General features: G+C 47.0%; 1 protein-coding gene across 9 annotated transcripts in view; it reads left to right on the top strand.

Annotated features, from left to right (window-relative positions):
• Positions 1-25,756, top strand: part of UBA7 (ubiquitin like modifier activating enzyme 7) — a 68,452-nt gene that overhangs the window by 21,264 nt on the left and 21,432 nt on the right. For 7 of the 9 annotated variants that reach the window (XM_084839512.1, XM_084839515.1, XM_084839518.1 and 4 more), the window contains 10 exons: positions 2,624-2,725; positions 3,125-3,205; positions 6,525-6,680; positions 6,956-7,121; positions 13,349-13,551; positions 14,302-14,366; positions 16,460-16,640; positions 20,071-20,145; positions 20,935-21,124; positions 21,474-21,583. In XM_084839512.1, coding sequence (XP_084695638.1) covers positions 2,624-2,725; positions 3,125-3,205; positions 6,525-6,680; positions 6,956-7,121; positions 13,349-13,551; positions 14,302-14,366; positions 16,460-16,640; positions 20,071-20,145; positions 20,935-21,124; positions 21,474-21,583 — 1,329 coding nt within the window. Of the gene's footprint in view, positions 1-2,623; positions 2,726-3,124; positions 3,206-6,524; positions 6,681-6,955; positions 7,122-13,348; positions 13,552-14,301; positions 14,367-16,459; positions 16,641-20,070; positions 20,146-20,934; positions 21,125-21,423; positions 21,584-25,756 lie in introns of those variants that run through there. The other 2 variants (XM_084839520.1, XM_084839517.1) reach the window with 2 other exon arrangements.

Here is a 25,756-nt window from a genome sequence, read left to right as displayed (position 1 = left end):
GTGGAATAGCTGATCCTCTAGGGGTTAAAATGGCAGAACATGCTGAGGGACATCTGGATTGCCGGACTCTCCTGCAGCTCCACAAGCCTGGCTGAACGTAGAAAAGTGTCGGCGAATATGAGGATGAGGAGCCTCTGCTGCATCCTGGGTCACAGAGTAAAATGCAAGGCAAAATATGGTGGTAAACCAAAGCGAGAATGGATGAATAGCAGTGTTTTATTCTATTGTTTACTAGGGCTGTTAACGAGGTTAAAGGCATTTTAAAGTACATTCCTATGCACGGACAGAAAGAAGTCCTACAACTCCCAGCATTCCCCAGCCAGCACTGGCTGGGGAATGTTGGGAGTTGTACAACTTTTTTCTGTCTAAACATGCTCGGGATTGCGCCCTTAGTTGATTAATCAGACAGATGTTTTGATCAATTAATCAGGTAATAAAATTCGCATTCAGAAGTTCATGTTGTATAAGAACATAAGAAGAGCCAAGCTGGATCATCAGACCAAGGGTCCATCTAGTCCAGCATTCTCTTCACACAGTGGCCAACCAGCTGTCGACCAGGAACCCACAAGCAGGGCATGAGTGCAACAGCACCCTCCCACCCCTGTTCCCCAGCAACTGGTGAGCATAGGCTCACTGCCCCTGATACTGGAGGTGGCACCTAGCCATCAGAACTAGTAGCCTGGATGAATCCAAAGCACAGTGGGGCACAAACTACCAAAGATAACACTCGGAGGCTGTACTTAGCAGTGGAATTCCCATTCTACTTTTCAGTTCTGGATAAATGTGTTTTCTGCCCATTGCTGCAGAGATGGGGAACTCTGTCAGGTTCCAGGATGAAAGGATGCCCCAGAGGGCTGCTACCATTGCGATAAGACTTGAATGAGTTGTGAAGAATGATGAGAGTTACCATCTTCCTGACATCCACTAGCAGGGCTCTTGTGTGCCTTTAATAGCTGTATAACACAGGCAGTATATCAAAAGATGCAGCTTCTCCTGATACAGAAATGGAATGAAGGGAAGCATCACTTGTTGAATTTTGGCCTGCCATGCAGCTGTTAAGGCCCAAGAGTGCTGCCAGAGGAAAAAGGTGATAAATTGAATGGTATCGCTGTTCCTGTGAATCTTCTGTGGCCCTGTAAAAATGGCTGCCCCCTTCCCAAACCCAAACGTGTAGTTCATCTAGGGCAGCTTTCCCCAACATGGTATCCTCCAGCAAGTTTGAACTACAACCAGTGATGTGGGTTTTCCAGAAAACTTTGAAAGGGAATATTTTCCAGATAGTTTTTCAATGCAAATTAGGCTGATTTGCATAGGATAATTTGCATCGGAAAATTTTCAGTTTGTATCAGAATTTTTTTTTTTGCATCAGAAAATCACTAGAAAGTGATTTAATTTAACATATTTACAAAATACAAGTAAAATAAATAACAACGCTTTTTAAAAAAGTGCCCTGTATTAATTTTTTGTCCCGAAACACCACAGGTATTTGACCTGAAATACTTGAGGAAAAAAATTAAAGTACATTTAATGTGATTTAAATGTTATACTATGTACACATTTTTATTCGAATGCTTGTAAACAATTGCATGTACTTCCCTTACATTGTTCAAATATAAGAAAGAAACAAAAGTACTAAAAACTGTTGACACACTAATTCAGCCTTCCCCAACCAGGTGACCTCCAGATATTTTGGATTACAACTGCCAACATCCTTCAGTCAGCAAGGCTGGCTGGGGATGCTAGGAGTCGTAATCCAACACATCTGGAGGACACCAGGTTGGGGAAGGCTGCACTGTTTGATTTTAGCAACCCAAAGAACTGTGCATGATATGCTGACAACCATTCATCTATCTGAGTGGAGTTCAGCTCTCTTCCACTGAGGCTGGTGGGGCACCTGCAGTTTCGCCGTCACTATTCATTAGTTCCATTTCACAGTGAGACATTTATGTGTTTCAGCGACACACACGTATTCTCTCACGTACTTGCTAGGGATAATCGCCTGACAAAAGTTCATTACAACTTTGAAACTGTCCAGCTTGCCTAATACCGTATTTACAATTGGCGTCCATTCATTGTTACGAATGAACTTATGAAATGGGAAATTTTCCACGGAAAAATAAAGCACTGGAAAATTTTCCGTTTTGAAAAATATTCCGCCCCACATCACTGACTACAGCCCCCATCATCCACGACTACCCACCCTGCTGGTGAGGGAGTTGTGTATCATATCTGGCAGGCACCACATTGGGGGAAGTCTGATAGAGGGCTCCTTCACCCTGAGCTTTTATCCTGCGGTTGAGATTGCTCCTTCATGGAGGTTTGCGGGCTCTTTACATGATGCCATCCCTGCTGTGACCCTCCCGTACTAAATGCCCTTTGTTCCGTTTTTAAATAGAATGCAGATAATGAGCTATCAAATCACCCCGTTGTGTTCCGCTTCAGTTTCCTCCGTGCAAAGAGTAAAAGGGCCAAGAAGAGGAGTGAGATGCATGAAAGATAATGGAAGACTCAGATACGGGGAAAAGGAGGGGGAAGGGGTGGTTTAAATGCAGGATTTTAGGCTGGTGTAGAGATGCCCCTAGAGGAAGGCCAGAGCAGCTTTTCTTTTTTGTTCCGCCTGCAGGCTGCCTCCGGGAAGTTCACCCCGCTGGACCAGTGGCTGTACTTTGATGCCTGTGAGTGCCTGCCTGAAGAGGAGCAGCTGACTGCTGAAGGCTGCGCTCCGGTGCGTGATACGTTCTGCAGCTAGTACTTTTCCAGTACAGAGAGGATAGGAACATGCTGCTTCCAGCCTGGAAGGAGTTCTGACCGTGTGTATACACCCACTCCCTCACGCTGAGCTCTCTTTCCTGGAGAAAGCTAAGTCTGTGTGTGTTTGCTCTACTCTCCTGCATTGCCCCATGGGAGACCACGACCACCTTCAACCCCTATAGGCTGCCAGAGGCACATCTTCTTTCTCCTTCTCTCCCTGCTGGCAGACCGAACACCCATGAAGAGCCCACACTGTGAATGTCTTAGAACAGGTACAAGCCTGTCCCATGGGAATTGCATCGATCTCAGTTTGTCCCCTGCTTGGAATGCCCCTGTTGGATCTCTAATGCCTGTCATCTCTACCCACCAACAGCGTGGCGACCGCTATGACGGGCAGATTGCAGTCTTTGGAGCTGACTTCCAGGAACGGCTCGGGAAGCAGAAGTACTTTGTGGTGAGTAGGTCAGGCTAGATGTGGGGGTCACGAAGAATCAGACAAAGCAAAGTCCTTACCACACAATGCCTTACTTACAGTTTGTCCCAACCTGGCGCCCTCCAGATGGGTTGGACTACAATTCCCATCAGCCCCACCCAGCATGGGACAATGAGTATATGGGATTCGCTGCCACATGATGTGGTGTGCATCCAACATAGCGGTGTGATTTTTTCAAGACTCGGGTCAACCTTTCTTGTGGCCTGCCAGTATTCCGTGGCTTACAGTCTGGGTGTCACTGATGTAGGTCAGGGGTGGGCAACCCTGGGGGCGAACCACTATGGTGTGCTAAAAGGGTCAGATTTAGCTTGTTCTCAAGCTAAATTTGATCTTTTTAGCACTCCATAGTGCTAAAACTGATGATTTATTTCCTGCCACTGCTGAATTTGGCAATGTGGAGGTCTCATATGGTCCATGGGTAGCAAAGTGAGACCATGGAAGTGATAGGCAATGAGGAGAAGAAAATCAGGATGTGATGGATTTGACAAAATCCAAAGGGCGCCCCTTCCGCGATCCAGTTCTGCTGTTCCTTGTAGCCTGTTGCTGCCCTACTGGTAGGCTGCAGCATAACAGAGTGCTTCTGTCTCTTTCCCTTTCCCCATGTTAAGATGCTTTTTCTTTTCATATTGATTTCAATTTGGAAGTTTTGTACACTGGATCAGAAAATGTCTGTCCATTTTCCTTCTCTCACATTGGTTGCAGAATCTGTCACCTTTGGGGTTGGAGCATATTTTGTGCTTCGCAGTTCTCTCACTTTTAGTCTGCAGTGGTGGTCACTGCATATTTTAGCCTTAATGGCTATGCTGGCTGGGGATAGTGGGAATTGTAGTCCAACACATCTGGAGGGCACCAGGTTAGGGAAGGCTGCCATAGTTCATGACAATGTATCTGCAGCTCTCCCAACCGTCCCTCATTGGCCTGATAGCTAAAACTACATTTGGATTAGATTGTTTGCTTTGCTGATCAAGGGATAGTTTATTAATCCGGGCATTGATGTCATGAGAGTGGACTGACTTTTTACTTAAGTTTAGTGCCTATTCTTCCAGTGCTTTACAGTAGAGGGAGGGTTGAGTGCTTAAGCTTGAGAGGTGGCACCCGAAGAAGAAGAATTATTTTTGTTTGATGAGTAACTGACCAAGATCTCTTCTGCAGCTGCCCCGAAGTTTCTTTGTAAATATAACATTTGGTAGCACAAGTGCCAGACTATAGACCTTGAAGGATTTCATCCCAGTTAGCATAGTCAATTGTTGAAGGCGGATTCTAGGGTTTTCCCGCCGCTACCCGTAGATAATGATAGCTATAATCAGCAGGGGTTATCTCCAGGGGCGACACCTTCTGCAGACCTGAATGCATGGAACAGGCTAGGTAATCTGGTACCTTCCAGATGGTTTGGGATATGATTCCCAGAACCCCTGACCACTGGCCATGCTGACTAGGGCTGATGGGAGTTGCAGTCCAAAACATCTGGAGGGTGCCAGGTTACCTACCCCCTGGCATGGAATGAATGGGAAATTTGGCATAGATCCTGGAAAAACTCAGCTCTCTCAAGGAAGGAAAGGAAAGTGAAGGAAGGAAGGCAGGCAGGCAGGCAGGCAGGAAGGAAGGAAGGAAGGAAAGGAAGAGAGAAGAAAAGAAAAGAAAATGGGGTCTACGTTCCATGGTTTGAGGTATATTTGAAAATGGGCTGGCGGGATCTGTTAAAAGCTCCTATGTTTAGAGGGTGAAGCTTCTCTGACTTACATGTCTCACTCTGTCTCAACTCAAATATTGGGAGTAAGAATAAACAATGCAAATTTCTTGTATTTATTAAATAGATTTACATTTGCATGATGTTTCTTGATTTGCACAATATGTTTTTAGCATAGAAGTTGAATCTTTTGGGTGCAGAATTTGGAAATTTTGGCACAGATATGAACAGCCCTCATTACGTACATAAACTCTAATTTGGTTAACGTTCTCAGTATCTTTCTTCCCACAATCTTTCTCAGTACCTTTCTTCCCACAGCCTTCCCTAAAGTTTCAGGATACAGTCATTATTAGACCATATATAATTTACACTTGTGAAATTCATCTTTGTGTTCTGATTGATTTAGTGCTTCTTCTTGGAAAGTGGTGGAATTTGTTTCTCTCCCCGCTCCCCCATAAGTTCATCCGTACATCCCATGTATTGCAAAACCTTCCTAGAGTTCAAACCTCTCAGTCGTTCATTTTGGTGGAGGTGAGAGCATGGTGAGGTCACCAGTACATAACAGGCAGTGTGTTACTGAGTCATATACTGGTAATCCTGGACTTCACAACAGTTTCAAAAATAGCTGGTAGATAGTTGATTTATAACATAAAAGAGGGTTGGGCTGATGTTACATCCTGGTTTTACTCCTTTTTCTTGTTTGAAGGCCTTGTATCGTTCCTTATGTGTTACACACATTTGGTGAATTGGCGCATGGATCCAATGAGCTTGTGGGTTTTCCTTCCAGTGCTTGTTTTGTAGCAAAACTGAAGCTTAGTCAAGAGCGCCAGATGGAGTCGAAACATACTGAAGTCAAATATTTTCCCCTTGTTTATACATGTTTTGGCTAATGAACATCTGTAATATAAAATATGGCCAGCAGTTCACTTTCCATGAAGGAAGATCATTATGTTTGTCATAATGTGATTTCCGCCTACGCCTCCCGGAATTGCATTATTAAACTATTGAGGCTTCTCCAGCAATTTTCTGATGCTGTTCCTAATGCTTATACCAGCCTCTCTAATTTCAATGTGCACTCTGTTGAAAACTGCAGACATCGCTCCATCTGCCTTTGGGCCTCTTGGAACATAAGTTTTTTCCATCATGTGGAGGAATAGTACACACACAGAACATGTCAGAAGTGAAAACCAACATAGATTTTCTAAGAAAAAAGGCTATCAAAATACTATATCTCAGCCTTCCCCAACTGGGCATCCTCCATATGTGCCAGACTGCAACTCCCATCATCCTCAGACAGTGCTGGCTGGGTCTAATGGGAGTTGTAGCCCAACATCTCTGGAGGCTGTCATAGCCAATCTGTGAAAAATCTGTGTGAATTTTCCAGCTGTGAATAGCTGATAGCCCCATGTCTTCCTGCATGGAAATCAGTCCAACAGCATTCACAGGGAGCAAAGCCTTATATCAGAACCAGCGACATATCACTTGGGGAGGTCATCTCCTCATGTCCCTTGCCATAGGGCTTCTGAGATCAACCTGGCTCAAGGCCACGTTCAGAATGTGATGGGACTTCAACTGATTTTATTACTGTCGCAGGTGGGAGCTGGTGCCATTGGCTGTGAGCTCTTGAAGAATTTTGCAATGATTGGCTTGGCCGCTGGTGAGGGTGGGAACATCACTGTGACGGACATGGACACCATTGAAAAATCCAACCTCAACAGGCAGTTCCTCTTTCGACCATGCCATGTGTCCGTAAGTCTTCCAGGGATGATGGTGGGAGAAAGACTGAAGGCACGCGGCTGGGGGTGGGGAGGGAAGAGGGGGTGTGGCAGCAGCGGGAGGACAGTCTGGCTGGAATCTGAAGGGCAGAATCTTAGCAAGAACATTCCTTAGTCCAGGAGAGTCTAGGGTCTGGTTCACCTCCCTTCTGGTGCCCTCGCCAGTGACCCTGGGCAATAACCCAAATGGAATACTTCTTTGTTTCTCTGTCACAGATCCACCTAATAATCTCCCCTTTGTCCCTATAGAAGCAGAAGTCAGAAGTGGCTGCAACTGCTATAAAACTCATGAACCCCAATATCAATGTGACAGCTGAGCAGAATCAGGTTGGGCCTGACACGGAGCGCTTCTATGGGGATGACTTCTTCCTTGGCTTGGATGGTGTAGCCAGCGCTCTGGACAACTGGCAAGCCAGTGAGTGCTTCAGAGAGAACGCCTGGGCTTCTCCCACTATACTGAAGCCGCAGACCCAAGTCTTTGTAACAAGGCTGCCGTGCCCAGAATGAATTATGTTAAGCAGACATCTTTGCTGAATAAACTGAAAAATAATTAGCACTTACGTAGCACTTCCATGTATTCAAAGCACTTCACAGACATCACATGGCTGCAGTGCTTGCTTTCGACAACCTTGCAAGGTAAGCCTGTTTTCCTAATTATCATCATCCCCATATTGCAGATGGAAGACTGAGGCTGAGAGAGAGGGGCTTGACTACGGCCATGGAGTGATTTCATCTCAGAGATGAGATTTAAACCAGAGACCCTGGTTCCCAGACCAGCCCTATGCATGTGTTCTCAGAGGTCAGTCCCACCATATTCAGTGGGGCTTACTCCCAGGTATGTGTGCATAGGATTGCACTTTCGGTCTCTACCAGTGCAGCCGTATGCATGTCTATTCAAAAGTAAGTCCCACTGAGTTCAGTGGGGCTTACTCCCTGGTAAGTGTGCATAGGATTGCAGTGTTAGCCTCCGTACTACACCATGCTGTCAAACTGAATAAGGTTGATGTATGCAACATTTGTACTAATGTTGTTTTAACAGTCACATGGACATTTTTGGTCGCTTGGCTAGAGCAGTGGCCAGTGGAACCGAAGGGAGGATGGGATGCTGCAAGGAAGGGCAGTACATGTGTAGGGCAGACACACAGAAGCTGGCGATCATGGCCAGGACAGGAGGTTGCGTAGGTGGGCACAGAAGATACGCAGCCTTTTGACTCCTGGACACTTTGCCCACGCGCATGCTGGCATTGGACTCATTCACAGAAAAGGATGCACAAGCTTTTTCCCTATGCAGTTGTGAACAGAAAATTAGTTTTTTAAAGGAACAGATGTGAAGAGGTGCTCAGGAGCATCGGGGGCTGGCCTTTAACTGGCTCCATGCTAGATGGACTGCTGTGGTGGGCCAGCAGCTGCCTGGTCCTTCTTATATGGGAAGTTGATCCATTCCTGGGGGAAGATGTGACATAGGTCTATATGGTTGACTGGACTGTGTATTTTGCTGATATATATTAACAGCAGAAGTGTGTGCATGAGGAGAGGAGGGCCAAGGAAGATCTACTTTCAGGGGCACGTTGGCCTGCATAAACAGGGCAGTTCCCACTTCAGAGGCCTCCCAGTCTGAATTCAAAGTACATTTCCTTAGATGTATCTTGCAAGTGAAGATCCACAAAATAGAAACAGGGTTGATAAACAGGACGGCACACTTATTACGTGGACTCTGCATCAGCCTTCCCCAGTCTGGTGCCCTCCAGATGTTTTGGATGACAGTTCCCAGTATTCCTGGCCATTGGCCTTGTTGGCTGGGGCTGATGGGAGTTGAAGTCCAAAACATGTGGAGGGCACCAGCTTGGGGAAGGCTGCTCTGCACAATAAGTGTGTTGTCCTGTTAATTAACACTGTGCATTATATGGGTCTGCATTTGCATGAGTGGGGAAGTCCCCCAGTCAAGACTCCACTCAGCCATGGACTCCCCCAGATGGCCGGAGGCAAGCCACGATCTCTCTGCTTCTGCCTCCTCCCTTGTACAGTGAAGATAATAATACTGGCCTACCTTACAGGATTGTTGTAAGGATGATTGAAATACTGCATGTGCTTTGAATACTTCTGAAACAGAACTATATAACTACCAAACATTACTGTTATCAGGCAATGGCCATTATACACTTTTGAGGCATAAGCCGCAGAGAGCCAAACACATACTGCGCGAGAGTTGTGAGCCCACATCATCTCCTTCTTTGTACATCTGTTTTAAAAATAAAACTAGCTTTTGTGTGTGCCGATGAGGAAAAGACTAGGTAGGCACCTATGAAAAAGGAGCCACTGGTCCGTGCAGACAGGGCAGTGTCTTTTAGCTATACTGACTGTGGCCAGTGGTCGCTCTTTCTCCCTTTCCCAATTCCCCCTTTCCCACACGCTGCCAGCTTACTGGATATCAGACTGTGTCCTTTTGGGAAGATGTGGCCCAGTCTGCGTCTGTACTGAGCCTTCCATTCTCCAGAATGGGGAATGGGAAAGTGGTTTCAGAAAGCCTGATTTGAATGTCTGCCGTCTCCTCCCACATTCCACTGTAAGATTGTAACCAAATGCAGACTCCTTAATTTGAACATCAGCCACTTTTGTCCTCCACACCCCCACCCTCCGTCTTTTGCTTTATTTACCATCTTGTCTGATGAAGAGTTCTGGAGAACTTGAAAGCTTGCATGCTATTTTGTGACATGTGCATTGGCCTAATAAAGATATTGCCCAAATATGGGTTTTGGAATCTTGCTATAGCTGTTGCTGTTGTCTTTTGCCCTCCTCCCAGGGCAATTTCTGCTGTAAGGATCAGATCCCCAGGGTGGGAGTATTGAAGGTAGAAAATCACAAAGGGGTAGAGTAGTGCCTTATGCCTAGGAATGGGCAAATCTATCAAGCTCAAGTTCACACAGGCTTTAATTTTCCACTGCTACGTTCACTCTGTCCCATTTCTGGATCAAATTGTGATTTTTTAAAATTCCACACAAAAATTCAAACATTTTTTCGTGCCTCTTTTTCAAAATATATGCATTTTCTGTATGCATTTTTAAAATGTATGCATTTTTGTGCACATTTTTGCAAATGTACACATTTTTGGTGAGCTAATTTTCCATTTTGGTGAGCTAATTTTCCATTCCCCTTCATGGATCACTGCCTTGTTGTGGCGAAGGGGCTTGCGTAACTCAGTGAAGCCATAAGCTATGCCGTGCAGGGCCACCCAAGACGGACAGGTCATGGCAGAGAGTTCTGACAAAATGTGGTCCACTGGAGAAGGAAATGGCAACCCACTCCAGTATTCTTGCCAAGAAAACCCCATGGAAAGTATCACAAGGCTAAAAGAGATGACGCTGGAAGATGAGCCCCTCAGGTCGGAAGGTGTCCAATATGCTACTGGGGAAGAGCAGAGGGTATCTCCAAGTAGCGCCAGAAAGAGTGAAGCGGCTGGGCCAAACCCGAAAGGACACTCAGCTGTGGATGTGTCTGGTGGTGAAAAGAAAATCCGATGCTGTAAAGAACAATATTGTTTAGGAACCTGGAATGTCAGATCAATGAATCAAGGTAAGCTGGAGGTGGTCAAACATGAGATGGCAAGATTGAACATCGACATCTTGGGAATCAGCGAACTAAAATGGACAGGCATGGGCGAATTTAATTCAGGTGACCATCATATCTACTATTGTGGGCAAGAATCCCTTAGAAGAAATGGAGTAGCACTCATAGTCAACAAAAGGGTGGGAAAAGCAGTATTGGGGTACAATCTTAAAAACGATAGAATGATCTCAGTATGAATCCAAGGCAAACCATTCAACATCACAGTAATTCAAGTCTATGCCCCAACCACTGAGGCCGAAGAAGCTGAGGTTGATCGGTTCTATGAAGACCTACAACACCTTCTAGAACTAACACCAAAAAAAGATGTCCTCTTCATCATAGGGGATTGGAATGCTAAAGTAGGAAGTCAAGAAATCACCGGGATAACAGGCAGGCATGGCCTTGGTGTACAAAATGAAGCAGGACAAAAGCTAATAGAGTTTTGCCAAGAGAACATGCTGATCATAGCAAACACTCTTTTCCAACAGCACAAGAGGCGACTCTACACATGGACGTCACCAGATGGTCAATATTGAAATCAGATTGATTATGTCCTTTGCAGCCAAAGATGGAGAAGCTCCATACAGTCAGTAAAAACAAGACCTGGAGCTGACTGTGGCTCAGATCATGAGCTGCTTCTTGCAAAATTTCGTCTTAAATTGAAGAACGTCGGGAAAACCACTAAACCGTTCAGGTATGACCTAAATCATATCCCTGATGAATATACAGTGGAGGTGAGGAATAGATTTCAGGGATTAGACCTGATAGACAGAGTGCCTGAGGAACTATGGACGGAGGTCCGTAACATTGTTCAGGAGGCAGCAACTCAATCCATCCCAAAGAAAAAGAAATGCAAGAAAGCCAAGTGGCTGTCTGATGAGGCTTTACAAGTAGCTCACGAAAGAAGGGAAGCGAAAAGCAAGGGAGAAAGGGGAAGATATAGCCAACTGAATGCAGAGTTCCAGAGAATAGCAAGGAGAGACAAGAAGGCCTTCTTAAATGAACAATGCAAAGAAATCGAGGAAAACAACAGAATGGGAAAGACTAGAGATCTCTTCAAGAAAATTGGAGATCTCAAGGGAACATTTTGTGCAAAGACGGGCATGATCAAGGACAAAGAAGGCAGGGACCTAACAGAAGCAGATGAGATTAAGAAGAGGTGGCAAGAATACACAGAAGAACTATACAGGAAAGATCTGAATGTCCCTGATAGCCATGATAATGCGGTCACTGAACTTGAGCCGGACATCCTCGAGAGTGAAGTCAAGTGGGCCTTAGGAAGCATTAGTAACAACAAAGCTAGCGGAGATGACAGTATACCAGCCGAGCTATTTAAAATCCTAAAAGATGATGCTGTTAAAGTGCTGCATTCAATATGCCAACAAATCTGGAACACTCAACAGTGGCCACAAGACTGGAAAAGGTCAGTTTACATTCCAATTCCAAAGAAGGGCAACGCCAAAGAGTGTTCAAACTACCGCACAATTGCGCTCATTTCACATGCCAGCAAGGTGATGCTCAAAATCCTACAAGCTAGGCTTCAGCAGTATGTGAACCGAGAACTACCGGAAGTGCAAGCTGGGTTTAGAAGAGGCAGAGGAACTAGAGATCAAATCGCCAACATTTGCTGCATCATGGAGAAAGCAAGAGAATTCCAGAAAAACATCTATTTCTGCTTCATTGACTACGCTAAAGCCTTTGATTGTGTGGATCACAACAAACTGTGGCAAATTCTGAAAATGATGGGAGTACCAGACCACCTTACCTGTCTCCTGAGAAACCTGTACGAGGGTCAAGAAGCAACAGTCAGAACCGGACATGGAACAACCGATTGGTTCAAAATTGGGAAAGGAGTACGACAAGGCTGCATATTGTCACCCTGCTTATTTAACTTATATGCAGAGTACATCATGAGAAACGCTGGGTTGGATGAATCAGAGGTTGGAATTAAGATTGCTGGGAGAATTATCAACAACCTCCGATATGCAGACGATACCACCCTAATGGCAGAAAGCGAAGAGGATCTAAAGAGCCTCTTGTTGAGGGTGAAACAGGAGAGTGCAAAAGCTGGTTTGAAACTCAACATTAAAAAAACGAAGATCATGGCATCTGGCCCCATCACTTCCTGGCATATAGAAGGGGAAGAAATGGAAGCAGTGACAGATTTTACTTTCTTGGGCTCCAAGATCACCGCAGACGGTGACTGTAGCCATGAAATTAAAAGACGCTTGCTCCTTGGGAGGAAAGCTATGGCAAACCTAGACAGCATAGTAAGAAGCAGAGACATCACCTTGCCGACAAAGGTCCATCTAATCAAAGCTATGGTTTTCCCAGTAGTAATGTATGGCTGTGAGAGCTGGACTATAAGGAAGGCTGAGCGCCGAAGAATTGATGCTTTCGAACTGTGGTGCTGGAGAAGACTCTTACGAGTCCCCTGGACTGCAAGGAGGTCAAATCAGTCCATCCTAAAGGAAATCAACCCTGACCGCTCATTGGAAGGACAGATAATGAAGCTGAAGCTCCAATATTTTGGCGAAGAGAAAACTCCCTGGAAAAGACCCTGATGCTGGGAAAGACTGAAGGCAAAAGGAGAAGGGGACGGCAGAGGATGAGATGGCTAGATAGCATCACGGATGCAATGAATATGAACTTGAGCACACTCCGGGAGAGAGCGCAGGACAGGAAGGCCTGGCGTGCTATGGTCCATGGGGTCACGAAGAGTCGGACACGACTGAACGACTGAACAACAACAACAATTTTCCATTGAATAAAGTGTTTTGCGTATGTTATTCTAAATATTTGCGTTTTGGGGTATGCACTGCTTCAAATGTACAGTTTTGTGAGCATTTTTTCAAATGTGCACCTTTCCCCCCCTTTGAACTGCATCTCAAACTTTGAGGAAGTATGTATTTCAGCATCTTGACTGTGCTCTGGTTCATGTTTGGGAACTGCGAATTTAGTAAATCCATGCTGAAATGTGAACTGAACTAATTTCTTACCCATCCCTGCATGTGCCCGCTCTTTCTCCTTTACCTGCAGGAAAATATGTTGACCAAAGGTGTGTGCAGTTCCTCAAGCCTCTGCTCGATTCTGGAACCCATGGCACCAGGGGGCACGTCCAGGTCTGTGTGCCCTTTCTGTCGGAGTCATATGGCCAAGCTCAGACTCAGGATGAGGATGACAGGGAGTTCCCTCTCTGCACCCTGCGCCATTTCCCCAGCACCATCCAGCACACAATACAGGTATGGTGTGCGTGTGCGTGTGTGTGGGGGTCTCCTCCACGCTTCCCTTTTTTCTCTCAGCCACAGATTGGCTTGGCAGAGCCTGCTGCTAAAGGCCCCTCTCCTCCTGCCTTTCTCTCCAGCTGGTCCAGGGGAAACTTGCTTCATTCTCAGCTGTCCAGTGGTCCTCCTCTGAGCTCCTTGCCTGGCCCCTTGGCTTCATTTACTCTTTCCAGGCAGCTGTGCTAGGGCCAGCTTGTCAGCAGTGTTGACGGCAGGATATGGGGTCCAGCTGTTTCACCCAGAAGCCAGGCCAAAATCTTTCGCCCTCGGCAGAGCTTCAGCTGCTGCTTCTCTTTCTGTGGCAGGGGCAGAAACGGGGCCAGCAGGCTTCACCTTATTTCGCAACCCCTGGGTCTTTTCATGCCCCTGCTGCTCCCGCCACCCCAAGGGAGAATGCCGATGGGGACGCTGCCCTGCTGGGCCCGTTACATCGTGCCAGGACCCTGGGAGCGGGGCGGTGGGGCCGCAGAAGTAGCTGCTCAGCTTTAGAGAATGGCCTCATCTGCCCAGACTGAGCTCCTCCTAGACCCAAGGAACAACTAGAAACAAGAGGTATTCTGAGGCTACAAACCAGTGCACATTTACACTGGGAGAAGCCCCACTGAACACAACAGGGCTTGCCTCTGAGTAAACACGTAGGATTGCATTACGCATAATGGATTGGATCGCAAATAACCACTGACAGAGTTCCCTCCCTGTCTTTTGCAGTGGGCCCGGGATCAGTTTGAGGGCCTTTTCAAGGCAACCGCAGAGAGCGTCAGCAAATTCCTGAAGTGAGTGCATGGCAGGAACGTGACCAAGGTGGAGCTGAAGGTTAAAAACAAACCAACCAGGAGAGCCATAAATGGGCTGTGTTGGGAATGGAGTGAATTTGATTGGCCTTCCCTAACCACGGCTATGCTGGCTAGGGATGATGGGAGTTGTGGTCCTATACATCTGGAGGAGCACCAGATTGGGGAAAGGTGGCGATTCCTCTGGGTGGATTGGGGAGGGGCAGAAGCTTGCTAGATATTTTGGATCCATCACTGAGCTGTAATGAGAACTGTGGCTTCTTCTTAGATGGAGAACTGTCTGGGACAGGAGGCAGGAATTGCCTGGAGGCAGGTTCCAGTCCTAGCTCCATGTGCATAAGATGACCAGTTATGCATTCAGTGAGAAGAAAGGGGAATCTGCAGCCCTCCAAAACACATTATTGATCATGGTCTGTGTCCAGTGATGTCCACAGGGACTGTGTCCTCTTTCCAACTCCACTGCTTGGTGTAGTACACCAGTGTGATATAACAGCTAAAATGTCAGATTATACAGTCTCTCAGCCAGTTGCCTTCTGGGAAATGGGTATTTTGTGAGTAGACATGCCCATAATGGCAGCCAGTTTGTGAATGGGTGAGCCCTCCCCCATGGCAGCCGTTTTCTGCAAGTGGCCACAGCAATCTGTCAAAGTTCTAAATGTGCCCACTGACCCCAAAAGGGTTAGAACCCCTGTCCTAGGTCAACCCTGACATTCATTGGGTGGCCAGTCGCTTGCTTCCCAACCTAGTCTGTGAGAAAAATGTGGGATAACCCCCACGTAACCTGCTCCTTGGAGGACAGATGGGATACACATCCTCCAAAGACACATACAGTGTATGAATAATTTAACGTATAGATCTTTCTACCTATGTCTGCCTCTTGCTCTTGCCCCTCTACCTTGCTTGATTCCAAAAGGCACTTGGCCCCTTCTTTCCCTTCCTGATTACTTTCAGGAGATGTAATGTGAGTAGGAACTAAAGTGATGTGGGGCGCATGCTCCAAAGAGGAACAGCCAAAATGGGGAAAGCGGAAATGCCGGTACGATACATCCTATGTGTCGTCCGGCAGCCTCATCCCCCACTCTGCCTTCCCGTGGCTAGACAGCCAAAATCAGCTGTCTAGCCACAAATGCAGGGCAGGAGAAGCACGGAGGGAATGATCCCCTCCATGCTTCTCCTGCCCTGCATTGGATAGGCAGTTGCCTCTGAGTTCAGAGGCGGCCGCCTATCCCCATAGGATTGCGCCCTTAGAAATGGTTGTATGGGGGGAATGAGTTCTGGGTGACGCCAGGAGGGAAACTTTGCTAAGAGGTATCTGACTACTTTCAGTTATGTATATAGTTTGGTAGCACCTCACTGCTAAGTAAAGTTTGTTCCTGATAATTCAGCCTTTGTGGTTCACTTTATCATCCTGAAAATATTGCACACATTTTCCAAAGATGCATGTAATATATGCATCTTGTAATATATGCAACATGTAATATATGTTAAGCGTATATGAATGCACTTAACATACAGATATTTCTACCTATGTCTGCCTCTTGCTCTTGCCCTCTGCCTTGCACTTGGCCCCTTCTTTCCCATCTTGATTACTTTCAGGTTTTGGTGGGAAGCCACCAGTATCCTGGGAGAGGCCCCACCCTTGGGCTCTATGTATCTGGGTTGGAATTCTGATATATCTCCAGGGAGAAACAGCAGGGCCTTTACTGTGGTTGCTCCAGCCAGCAACCAGATGAGGCCTGGATGTGCTCCTACCTCCTGTTTTCCCCCTCCCCAAGTAAGAAAAGTAAAGCCCATTTACATGAGTTAGCTTTTGGAGGAGAGGCTGATAATGTAGATCTCACATGGTTTAGGAGTGTGTGATGAGAATGAAGCTCTCTAAGATTTGGATGGTTAGGTGTGGTTTTAAACCATTTATTTTGGGTTGTTTTATTGATACTTGTCAGCTGCCTCAGGGATTTGGAAAGGCAGCATAGACATTTTAAACGTAAAGTTGATACAAACTGCTCCCAAGAGAAGCAGAACAGCAAGGTTCTTTCTCAAGTCCCACCGCAGACCAAGTACACTGTTGTCCACAGGGATCCCAGCTTCCTAGAGACTCAAGCAGTGGAGGATTTGGAGGTGCTGGAGCGAGTGAAAATCAGCCTTCAGGAGAAGCCACGCAGCTGGAAAGACTGCGTGGCCTGGGCTTGGAGACTTTGGGAGCTTCTTTTCTCCCATGAAATCCGGCAGCTGCTGCACAACTTCCCACCTGAACACGTGAGATGTAGCCCCAGCCTTCGGTGCAGACCCTGTTTCCCCCCCAGCCATTTCCTGGCTCTTTGTCCACTGCTTTTCTCCGCGCACATTGCCCTTCTCTGTTACAATCATGCAACGCTGGCTCTGAGAGTGGGAATTCAGATGTCTGGAACCAAATGCAGCAGACCTTGTTGGCAGCTGCTTGATGTGATGCATGCAGACCAAGCAGTGGTCTTGCCACTGTCCATCTGCACTTTGCCGGGGTTGACTTCCACGCACTGGTAACATCACGCCTCATAACACTCTCCGGACTTGCTGTCCCTACCCCTTACATGGGGGGGGGGGCAACCTCGGGGGGTCCAGAAGCCACTTTCCACCCCTCCCCCGGCCACACTCGTGCCATTACTGCTGTGCCACCGCCACCCCCCCCCTGCAGATTTCAGCAGCAGATCGCTACAGAGGCTTAAAGAGGACAAACGTAGCTTGCTTTCAAGCTCATTATTTTTCCGCCATGCTGCCAAATTTCAGCAGTAGGGTGGTGGGGCCACACCAGGGGACAGCAGGTGCATGTGACTCATGGACCACATGTTTCCCACCCCTGCCTTAGGAATTGTCCACTCATCCTCAACCTCGCTAGTTCTCACCCTGGGTTCTTTCTAAGTGGAAGCACACATCCACTTACAGGACACCGTCATAAAACTTCTCTTCTGGCTCTCTAATTGCACGACAACCACTTGTTTATAGCTTTTGGCCATGCAGCAAGCCACAGGAGGGTCAGGACCCAACGGGGTGTGAGGCAAATGGCATGTTCCAGGGCAGGCATGGGACAAGTCCAAAAGCAGCAGCCGAGAGTTTGAAGGGCGAGAGGCTGTCAGCATGTTCCGGGACAGGCTGGTGGCGTGGCAAGGCTATGTCAAGTTGCTCAAATGCTGGGAGCCGAACCTAAGACAGTTTTTATATAAGGCCAGCTGCAGGGCAGGGCCCCTATTGGCTCTCCGGGTCACCTGATTCCTCTGATCAAACTAGCTGCAGTCCCTCTTCCTGCCACTGTGGTGCTATGTGAGACAAAGCTCAGGGTAGCAATTCCCGCCACCTGCTGTCCCAGTGGCACAGAGGGCAAGGTGCTTGTGCCCTCCACGGCACTCACTGCGTCCATCTTGCGTTGCACCTCGTCCAGCTTCTCACCCTCCTCTCTTCTGGCAGGCTGTTGGGCAGGCAGAGCCTCCTCCTGTCTCTCTGCTGCTGCCTGCAGCTCTTTGCAGCCCCAGCTCTCCCGCTGCCCATGCACTCCATAGTTGTTCTCACTGTCCCTGAACTGGGTACTTTGCAAATGGGCTTCTGGGTCAGCGTTAAACCCCCCGCAGTGGCTGATCAGGCAAAGCGCTCAGCTCATCTCCTCGCATGGGGACCCCAGCATAAGAACATTAGAAGAGCCGTGCTGGATCTGGCCAAGGGTCCACCTATTCCAGCATTCCATTCACACAGTGGCCAACCAGCGGCCCCCGGGAAACCCACAAGCAGGACATGAGTGCAACAGCACCCGCCCGCCTATGTTCCCCAGCAACTGGTGTACACAGGCTCGTTGCCTCTTGATACAGGAGGTAGCATCATTGGCTGCATGTGCGAAGCTTCCATAGCAAGCTTAATCATTTTTCTAAAGTCTTCACAAAACCACTGCCTCTGCTGGAACATCAGCTTCATCTGATCCAGAAGTGTTGCTATATCTCCTTCCGTTCTTGCTCGGGCACCCCTTGGTTCACAGTTCCTCTTCCAGGAAACAAAACCCGACTTCTCACACCAGTGTTACACAGTGTTTCCAAGCAGTGGGAAATTTCGGGGGCTCCAGACAGTGCTTCATTTAGTTTCCTTCGAGGGGGGTCGCTGGAAACTCTGTAGCATAGGCTTCATTTGCACACAGTGGTGCAGCTAGGGCTGGACCTTGGGGCCAAAGTCTACTGCCCCACAGCCCAGAGGGGCTCCAAATGACCATCTAGAGCTATGATCGAAGTAAGTTAAAAATGCAAAACTGCATATGCTGAAAAGGGGTGTGTGTGTGAGTTGCAAAACATTTTTGTTGATGTTCTAACATATCAATGAATGTAGAAACAAATTTAAAGCATGGAATGATGATTGAAGGGAGGTGGAGAAAACGTTTGTTGGTATGTTTCATAACTGAAGTAATACACATGTGTATCTAAAGGGGACCCCCAATAACACCATTACATCCAGGGTCTAAAATTCCCTAGAGGCACCTCTGTTTACACATATATATAGTCTGAGTATCAGGATGAGGGTTCACAGCATTAGCAGGCCAGCAGAGTCCTGTTCTCCATCAGATTTCAAGGGGAACCCGTAGCGCCATTGAATTTCCTGCAGAGAGCAAGTCAGCCCTTTCAATCTCAGTTCAGGCCCTAACCCTGCCACGTATACAGACCTCTCACCTTGTCTAGCGGGGGGGGGGGGGGGAAGAAAGATCACCTGTGCCTTCTTGGGCCATCCTAACTCCCGTTGAACCACATCCCCAGAATGTTACCAGCTATCAACTGTCCTTTGTGAGGGAGGTCTTACGAGGAATTGTTTTAAGGCATCCACACTGATAGCTCTACTTACAGAAATCACAAAGTCAAAATTACAGAGTCAGAAGGGATCCTGAATCTCTTTAGAAGTGGAGACACTGGGCTGTAAGGGACTCCTGAAAGGTCATTTAGACTAACCCCAAACCCATCACACAGTCTTTGTATTATTGTATTGATTTGTTGTAATAGGTACTTGTCATGACCTTTGGCTGGAACAATAAAACTCATTGATTGATACAAGAAAAGATGGACTAGGGTCATCCATTCTCAGTTCTTCCTGTTTCTCTGTGTTTGTGCAAGCAGACCTTTGATGATCCCTTGGCCCCAGCTGAAAATCCCATGGCACTCTAGCTGGAGTCAAATTCCTTTTCCTTTCATCACTGGTCTGTGTCCTCATTGATAGTGATACCGCTGTGGGTTCTAGCACACATCCTCTGGCACTGAGGCCATTGCTCCCTCCATCCCTTTGCAAATTAGTGTATTTCCTTTGGCCCTTACACATCACATAGGCTGGTGACTATAGTCACAGTGTCTGGCAGCAATAGTCAGACTGATGATAGGCTGTAATAATTTTGTGGGAGGTCAATGTATTTTACCACAAGTCTCTCGCAGAAGCAGAATTATATGGTTTCAGAATATGAGTGATACATATGTTAGTGTTCACAAAGGGTCTAGTGCTTCTGTCTGGAAAATTAGCTATATAGGCTCTTTCTTGGCCTTTGGCTTGTGCTGCACACTTTTCCTCCTGTTCCCAGCACTTGAGACTTCAGAAACTGTTGGCCCGATTCCAACCCTTGGGCAGTGGAGTTTCCTTCCTTGCACTTCTTTTCCCTGTGCTGCTTCCTGACTGATCCCATCTGCCTTTGTCCCCCCAGGAGACAAGCTCTGGACATCCTTTCTGGTCAGGGCCCAAACGATGCCCACACCAGCTGGATTTTGACTGCAGAAATGTGAGTGGAGAGCTCAGCTTGAGAACTGGGGTCCTAGGATGGGACAGAGATTGCAGCCTCAGTAACAGGGAAGGCAACCTGGTGCCCTCCAGATGTTTTGGGCTACAACACCCACAATCTGTTATTGGCGAGGGCAGATTAGAGTTGTAGTCCAAAACATCTGGAGGGCACCAGGTTGCATACCCCCTGCAAGGAACATCAAGGAGAGGTCAGGGCATTTACTCAGCTGGTTAGCCTTAATGTTAAACAAAAGGACAAATGTCAATTTGCAACAACAGCAACAATAAGTTCAATGAATGGAAATCAGTGCCTATTTTTGTTATTGTTGCCTGGAACCCCTTATCTGCGTTCCAGCTATTGGTTGTGGAAAATAGCATAAAGGTGCTCCAAAACCCCCTAACTGACAGGAGAGAGGTCGGCTCCAAGTTTTCATTTCACGTTTGCCCTGTTAAAAGGCTGAGCTGACTGTAAACTGGGCCCATCTTACCACTCTTTAGAAGTGCAGGTCGCAGCTAATCCAGAATTCACTGAGCACATTTGGTAGGCAAGAGCCCTGATTCCACTGTTCCCGGCAATGTGATTCCAGATCTGGTGGCAGCTTCATAAGTTGTTATGTTGTGTTGACTGTGTCAGAGAGGAGAGGAGGCTTGGCAGGGATGGGAAGGAGTCTGCATTTCTGGAGGGGCAGTCGATACAGCCTGTTCCTGGTTGTGGAGATCAGGCCGCAGTGGGGGAGGGGAGTAGATTTGGTGCTGTCCTTGCTGAATCTACCTTTTCTGTTTTTTACAGACGACCCACATGGCCTTCATTTTGGCTGCCAGTCGCCTCCTTGCCCAAACGCACGGGCTGCATGTGAACGAGGATGAAGCTGCTGCCTTCCAAATCCTCCTTGACTTGCGTCTATCACCGTTCCAGCCACGTCAAGGAGTGCATATCCCTGTCACTGACCAAGAGATGCAGAAGCCACAGGGCATTGTTGGTAAGATGTCTGGGAGATCTGCTGAAGGTCAGATCTCCCAACTGTTCCCATCAGATCCTAGAGCAGCCTTCCCCAACCTGGTGCCCTCCAGAGGTGTTGGACTACAACTCCCAGAATTTCCCAGCCAGAATTCTAGGAGTTACAGTCCAACACATCTGGAGGGCACCAGATGCAGGAGGACCTCCCTACAGCACTCTGCTAGCCTGTCTCCAAATTGTCAGTGGGTACTAACAGATGCAATTGGATTGCACAAAAGGCCTGAAACAAGTGGATAATGTGTTTCTCCCTGCTTTGCACAGATGATCTCATACTACTACTAGGCCCTCTCTTCTCCAACTGTGTCTTTTAGATCAGATGAGGCTGGCTGAGCTGAGGGAGGAATTGGCAGAGCTAAGGCAAGAGCTGAAAAAACACGGTGCCCTCACCTCTGGTCCAATGAAGCCCATTCACTTTGATAAGGTACCAACGTGCCTGTATGTTTCTGTCTTGCTTTGTATTTCCCTCTGCCCTGCAGTGTTCCAAAGAAGAAAGAAAGTGACCCTTCCTGGAGGCAGGACTCTGCTGTTCCAGCCATGACCTCCATTCTGGCAGCTCTGCCAGGGCTTCTTAATCCTGGATCAGTTAATTTTAACTGTACTGTCTTGAAATGACTCACAGACAGATTTCCCCAGTGCTCCAGTATCTGTAAAGGGCAGGTATAGACAAGAGCCACAAAATATTTTGTATTCAGGGTTCAGTTACATCAGATACAAAAGTTTTCGTATTATGGCTAAGAGGCTGAGCTACAAATCAGGACACTTCCTGTTTTGAATCTCACCTCTGCCATGAACTCACTAGATTTTATTTATTACTACATTTCTATACCATCCCATAGCCAAAGCTCTCTGGGCTGTTCACAATAGTTAAAACCCCCAAATACAACATGATAAAACATAAAACCTTTCACAGTTTAAAACAGGATGAAACCAGAGTAAAAACCAAAGTAAAAGCCAGCATCATTGTCAAGATCTAAAAACACAATGAAGGGGAGCCACTCTCAGAGGCACCCCTCCATCTGCAATACGAGATTAATAATACTGGTCTGCCTTGCTGGGGGGTGGGGTGGGCACAGAGACCCTTGAAGTGCACTGACTGGGGAGAAGTGATGGTGAGTTAGCATTCTTCCTCTTGGTCTGTTCAAGACATTCTGTGGGGGAGAGAATGGGATTAAGAAAGGGCAAGTACCAAGAACCTGCATCTCCCTGCCCACCCTCAAAGCTGTTGCCATGAAATTATATGCCAGTTTTCACTTTTGCTTGTGGCTGGATTATTGCTCTTTTAAATCCCTGTTCTACAGACTTGTACATCTTGTCTTTTTCACTTCCGCCACTGGTGGGAAGATAGTCTAGCTAGTATATGTTGTGCTATTAGAAACAACAACAAACTCATAAGATAAAAATTCTGTGCCCAGGTAACTCATGCTCTGTGACAAGAGAAGCTGAATGTTGTGACCATATAAATCAGGGATGCAGAACCTCATGCTAGGGGGCCAAATCTGACCCTCCAGGGATCCCATTCTAGCCCTCCATCATTCCCCAAAGGCCACACTCCCTTCCCTTGGCCTCTCCCCCTTTCCTCCAACCATCAGTCATTTGGTGGTTTCCTGGCTTTTGTGCAGTTTCCCCCCATTCCAAATCGTTGAAATGCCACTCCTAAGACTTGGTTACTGGCATTAAGAGCTTTAAACTAAAATACGTTGCTGGGGGGTTGTATTCTTGGCCCTTTGTCTCTGGCCTCACTAACACTAGAATGTGGCCCCCAAGACCTTCCCCAGAATGGAATTCAGCCCTCAGGCTGAAAGAGATTCTGCACCCCTGCTATAAACTATGTAAAATGAGGCACTTCGCATGCATTTGGTTACTGTGCATGATCTTTTCTGCTTCTCCTAATCATGAAATGGGGCAAAGAGTTATTTGGAGCACAGAAGGTCCTCCTCTTGTCTGCTGGGAAACTGACTTGGTTCGCACCCTATGAGCATCACCATCCCAGCTACTGAGACTTCACCAGGCATCACTGCCCACATACTCCCAAGCCTCTCTTCACAAATGCTGTGTGGAGGGGAGTAGAGCTGAGATTCTCAGGATGCTAAATTGTATGTTCATTCAGTACCGATACAGCCTTGTCTTTTCCCAGGTAACAACGATCTGTAGGAGTAGATTAGGGTGTAATTCAATTTAGCTTGGGTGGATGATCTTCTGAATATATGAAGCTGCCTTGCATTGAGTCAGACAATTGCTCCATCTAGCCCAGAGTTCCCCAACCTGGCACACTCTAGTTGTGTTAGACTACAACTCCCATAATCTCCAGCCAGCATGGACTAATGTCTACACCAGGGGTAGGCAACCTGGTGCCCTTCGGATGTTTTGGAATACAACTCCCATGATCCCTGGCCATTGGACATGCCTGTTGGGGCTTATGGGAGTAGTGGTCCAAAACATCTGGAGGGCACCAGGCTGCCCCCAGAGTTAAAACTGGAGAATGAACTGGGACTGTCTGTACGCAAAGCCTGTGCCCTGCCTCTCTGCTATGGCCTCTCCCGTCTGCTCGTATATTGGAGCAGACAGACTAACTTTATTCTGCTGAAATTACTCTAGTAGCTGAATGATATTTGGTATGTGTTGAGTAGGGTTGGGAACTGGCCCACTTCTGCTCCACAGCTGCTGTTAGCTGCAGTTCTGCATACAGTGAACACTTGTCTATAGATGTAATGTGGGAATCTCATGGGGATTATATCCCAATATGTCATCAGCTGCCAGGATTGGGGCCCAGATTTTCGTTAAGGTGGAATATTTTCCATATATTGGAGTTTCAGCTGAAAGTTGCTGTCAAAAAGTCCTAATAGAAGTCTTGTTTGTAGGAAACGTTTTGTTGCTTTGACCTTTCGATGTTTTTCAGGCAGATGTGTCTGAAGTTTTGCATTGTATTTTCTTTAGGTTGTTATTTATGTACTGTCACAGGTTTCTTAAATGTATGAATTTCTTTTTGGAAAAAAATGGGCATGATCCTGCCCAACTTAAGTGCCTAAGGACCTAACTAGACCTGATGCTGTTCACACAATTAGCAGTTGCATAAATGGTGTGTTAAAAGTAAATTGCAAGCATCCCCCCCAATCCTGATTCAGACTGCAGCAGGGGGAAAGGCTAAAGCCCCACTACCCCCACACTGGGGTCCTGATCCAGATCAAGGGCCACATGCCTGCAGTTTACTTTTAAAAAATCATCCTCTCAACTGCAAATTGTATGAATGGCATCAAGTCTAGTTTGGCCCTTAGGATCCCAAATTGGGCAGGATAAATCTTTTCAATCAATGAAATTCATACTCTCAAGAAAACTGTGTCAGTATCTAAGTCCTAAATACCAACCCAAATAAAATATAACTCAAAACTTCAGACATACCTATCAGCATTGCTAATTGTGTGAATGGATCTGAATCCAGTTTGGCCCTATCCGCCATGGATTTCAGTAGATGAGACTGAAGCATGTGCTTAAAACTGCTGAATGATGCCCATACGTTTTGCTTTGTTGGTTTGTTTTTTGATAATCATGGGGTCATACATACTACAATCTTGTTGACTACTAAGAATCAGCCCTTCACCATTCTGTACCAGCCTTGAAACCTTCCCTCTCATCGCCTCATGTGATTCCTGGCTATCACATCACTGTGTCAGTATGGAAACCTGGACCTAGGTGGGTAAGAGTGTACATCCTGAGGTGGCTCTCGTTGACGCTGCTGTAAACTGCAGTCTCTGTGTCCAGGTGCTGGAAGTGCCAGCATGCCAGGAATGGTTGGGGAGGGGTGTGGCGGCCTAGTCTCCCCCACATGTGTACCTGTGTACTACCTAGCGTGCTGCTCTTTTATGCACAGCCTTGTTCCTGGACCTTGCATTGCATGAGCCACCCCACAGGCTGTGCTCTTCTCTGAGCGCAAAGTGAATGGGTCAAGAAACCACACCTACAAAATGGCAGCTGTTAGCAGGTGGCAGAGTCCTTCAGCCAGGAACTGTGTGTGTTGGTCACTTTCATCTTATTTCTTTAGACAGGATCTTCTCTAATTTTCCTACATGGGAAGCTGTCCTATACCAGGTCAGATTATTTATCTGGCTAACTCAGTGCTGTCTGCTTTGACTGATTGTGGCTGTCCGGGGTCTCAGGCAGGGGTCTTTTCCATCACCTGCAGTCTGATCCTTGTAATTGGAGATGGCACAGACTGAACCTGGGACTTCCTGTATGCAAAACATGAGCTCTGCCACTAAGCTCATGTATGTTCCCTCATACACTGGTGTATGTTCCCTCATACACTGGGAACAGCTCACATTGTACCATGGTTACCCAGGTTCTGTGCCTGGAAACCATGGTTACCCAGGTCCTGTGCTTGGAAACCATGGTTACCCAGGTTCTGTGCCTGGAAACCTTGGTTACACAGGTCCTGTGCTTGTCCTGTGACCTGCGTAAATTATGTGTATTTGTGCATACTTATTATTTGACACCCTGTATTCTGCTTCTGCTGGTCATGGGGAAGTGCAAGAAGCTATGCTGGTAAATTGAAACCCATTTCTAGACCCAATGCATATGTAATGTAAACTTACCCTTTAAC

The sequence above is a fragment of the Heloderma suspectum genome, chromosome 2, assembly GCF_057233095.1.
Source record: "Heloderma suspectum isolate Gila_16-S chromosome 2, 16-S_ref, whole genome shotgun sequence".
Classification (NCBI taxonomy): domain Eukaryota; kingdom Metazoa; phylum Chordata; class Lepidosauria; order Squamata; family Helodermatidae; genus Heloderma; species Heloderma suspectum.
The sequence above is the reverse complement of the archived record's forward strand: the minus strand, read 5'-3'. Positions and strand labels throughout refer to the sequence as shown.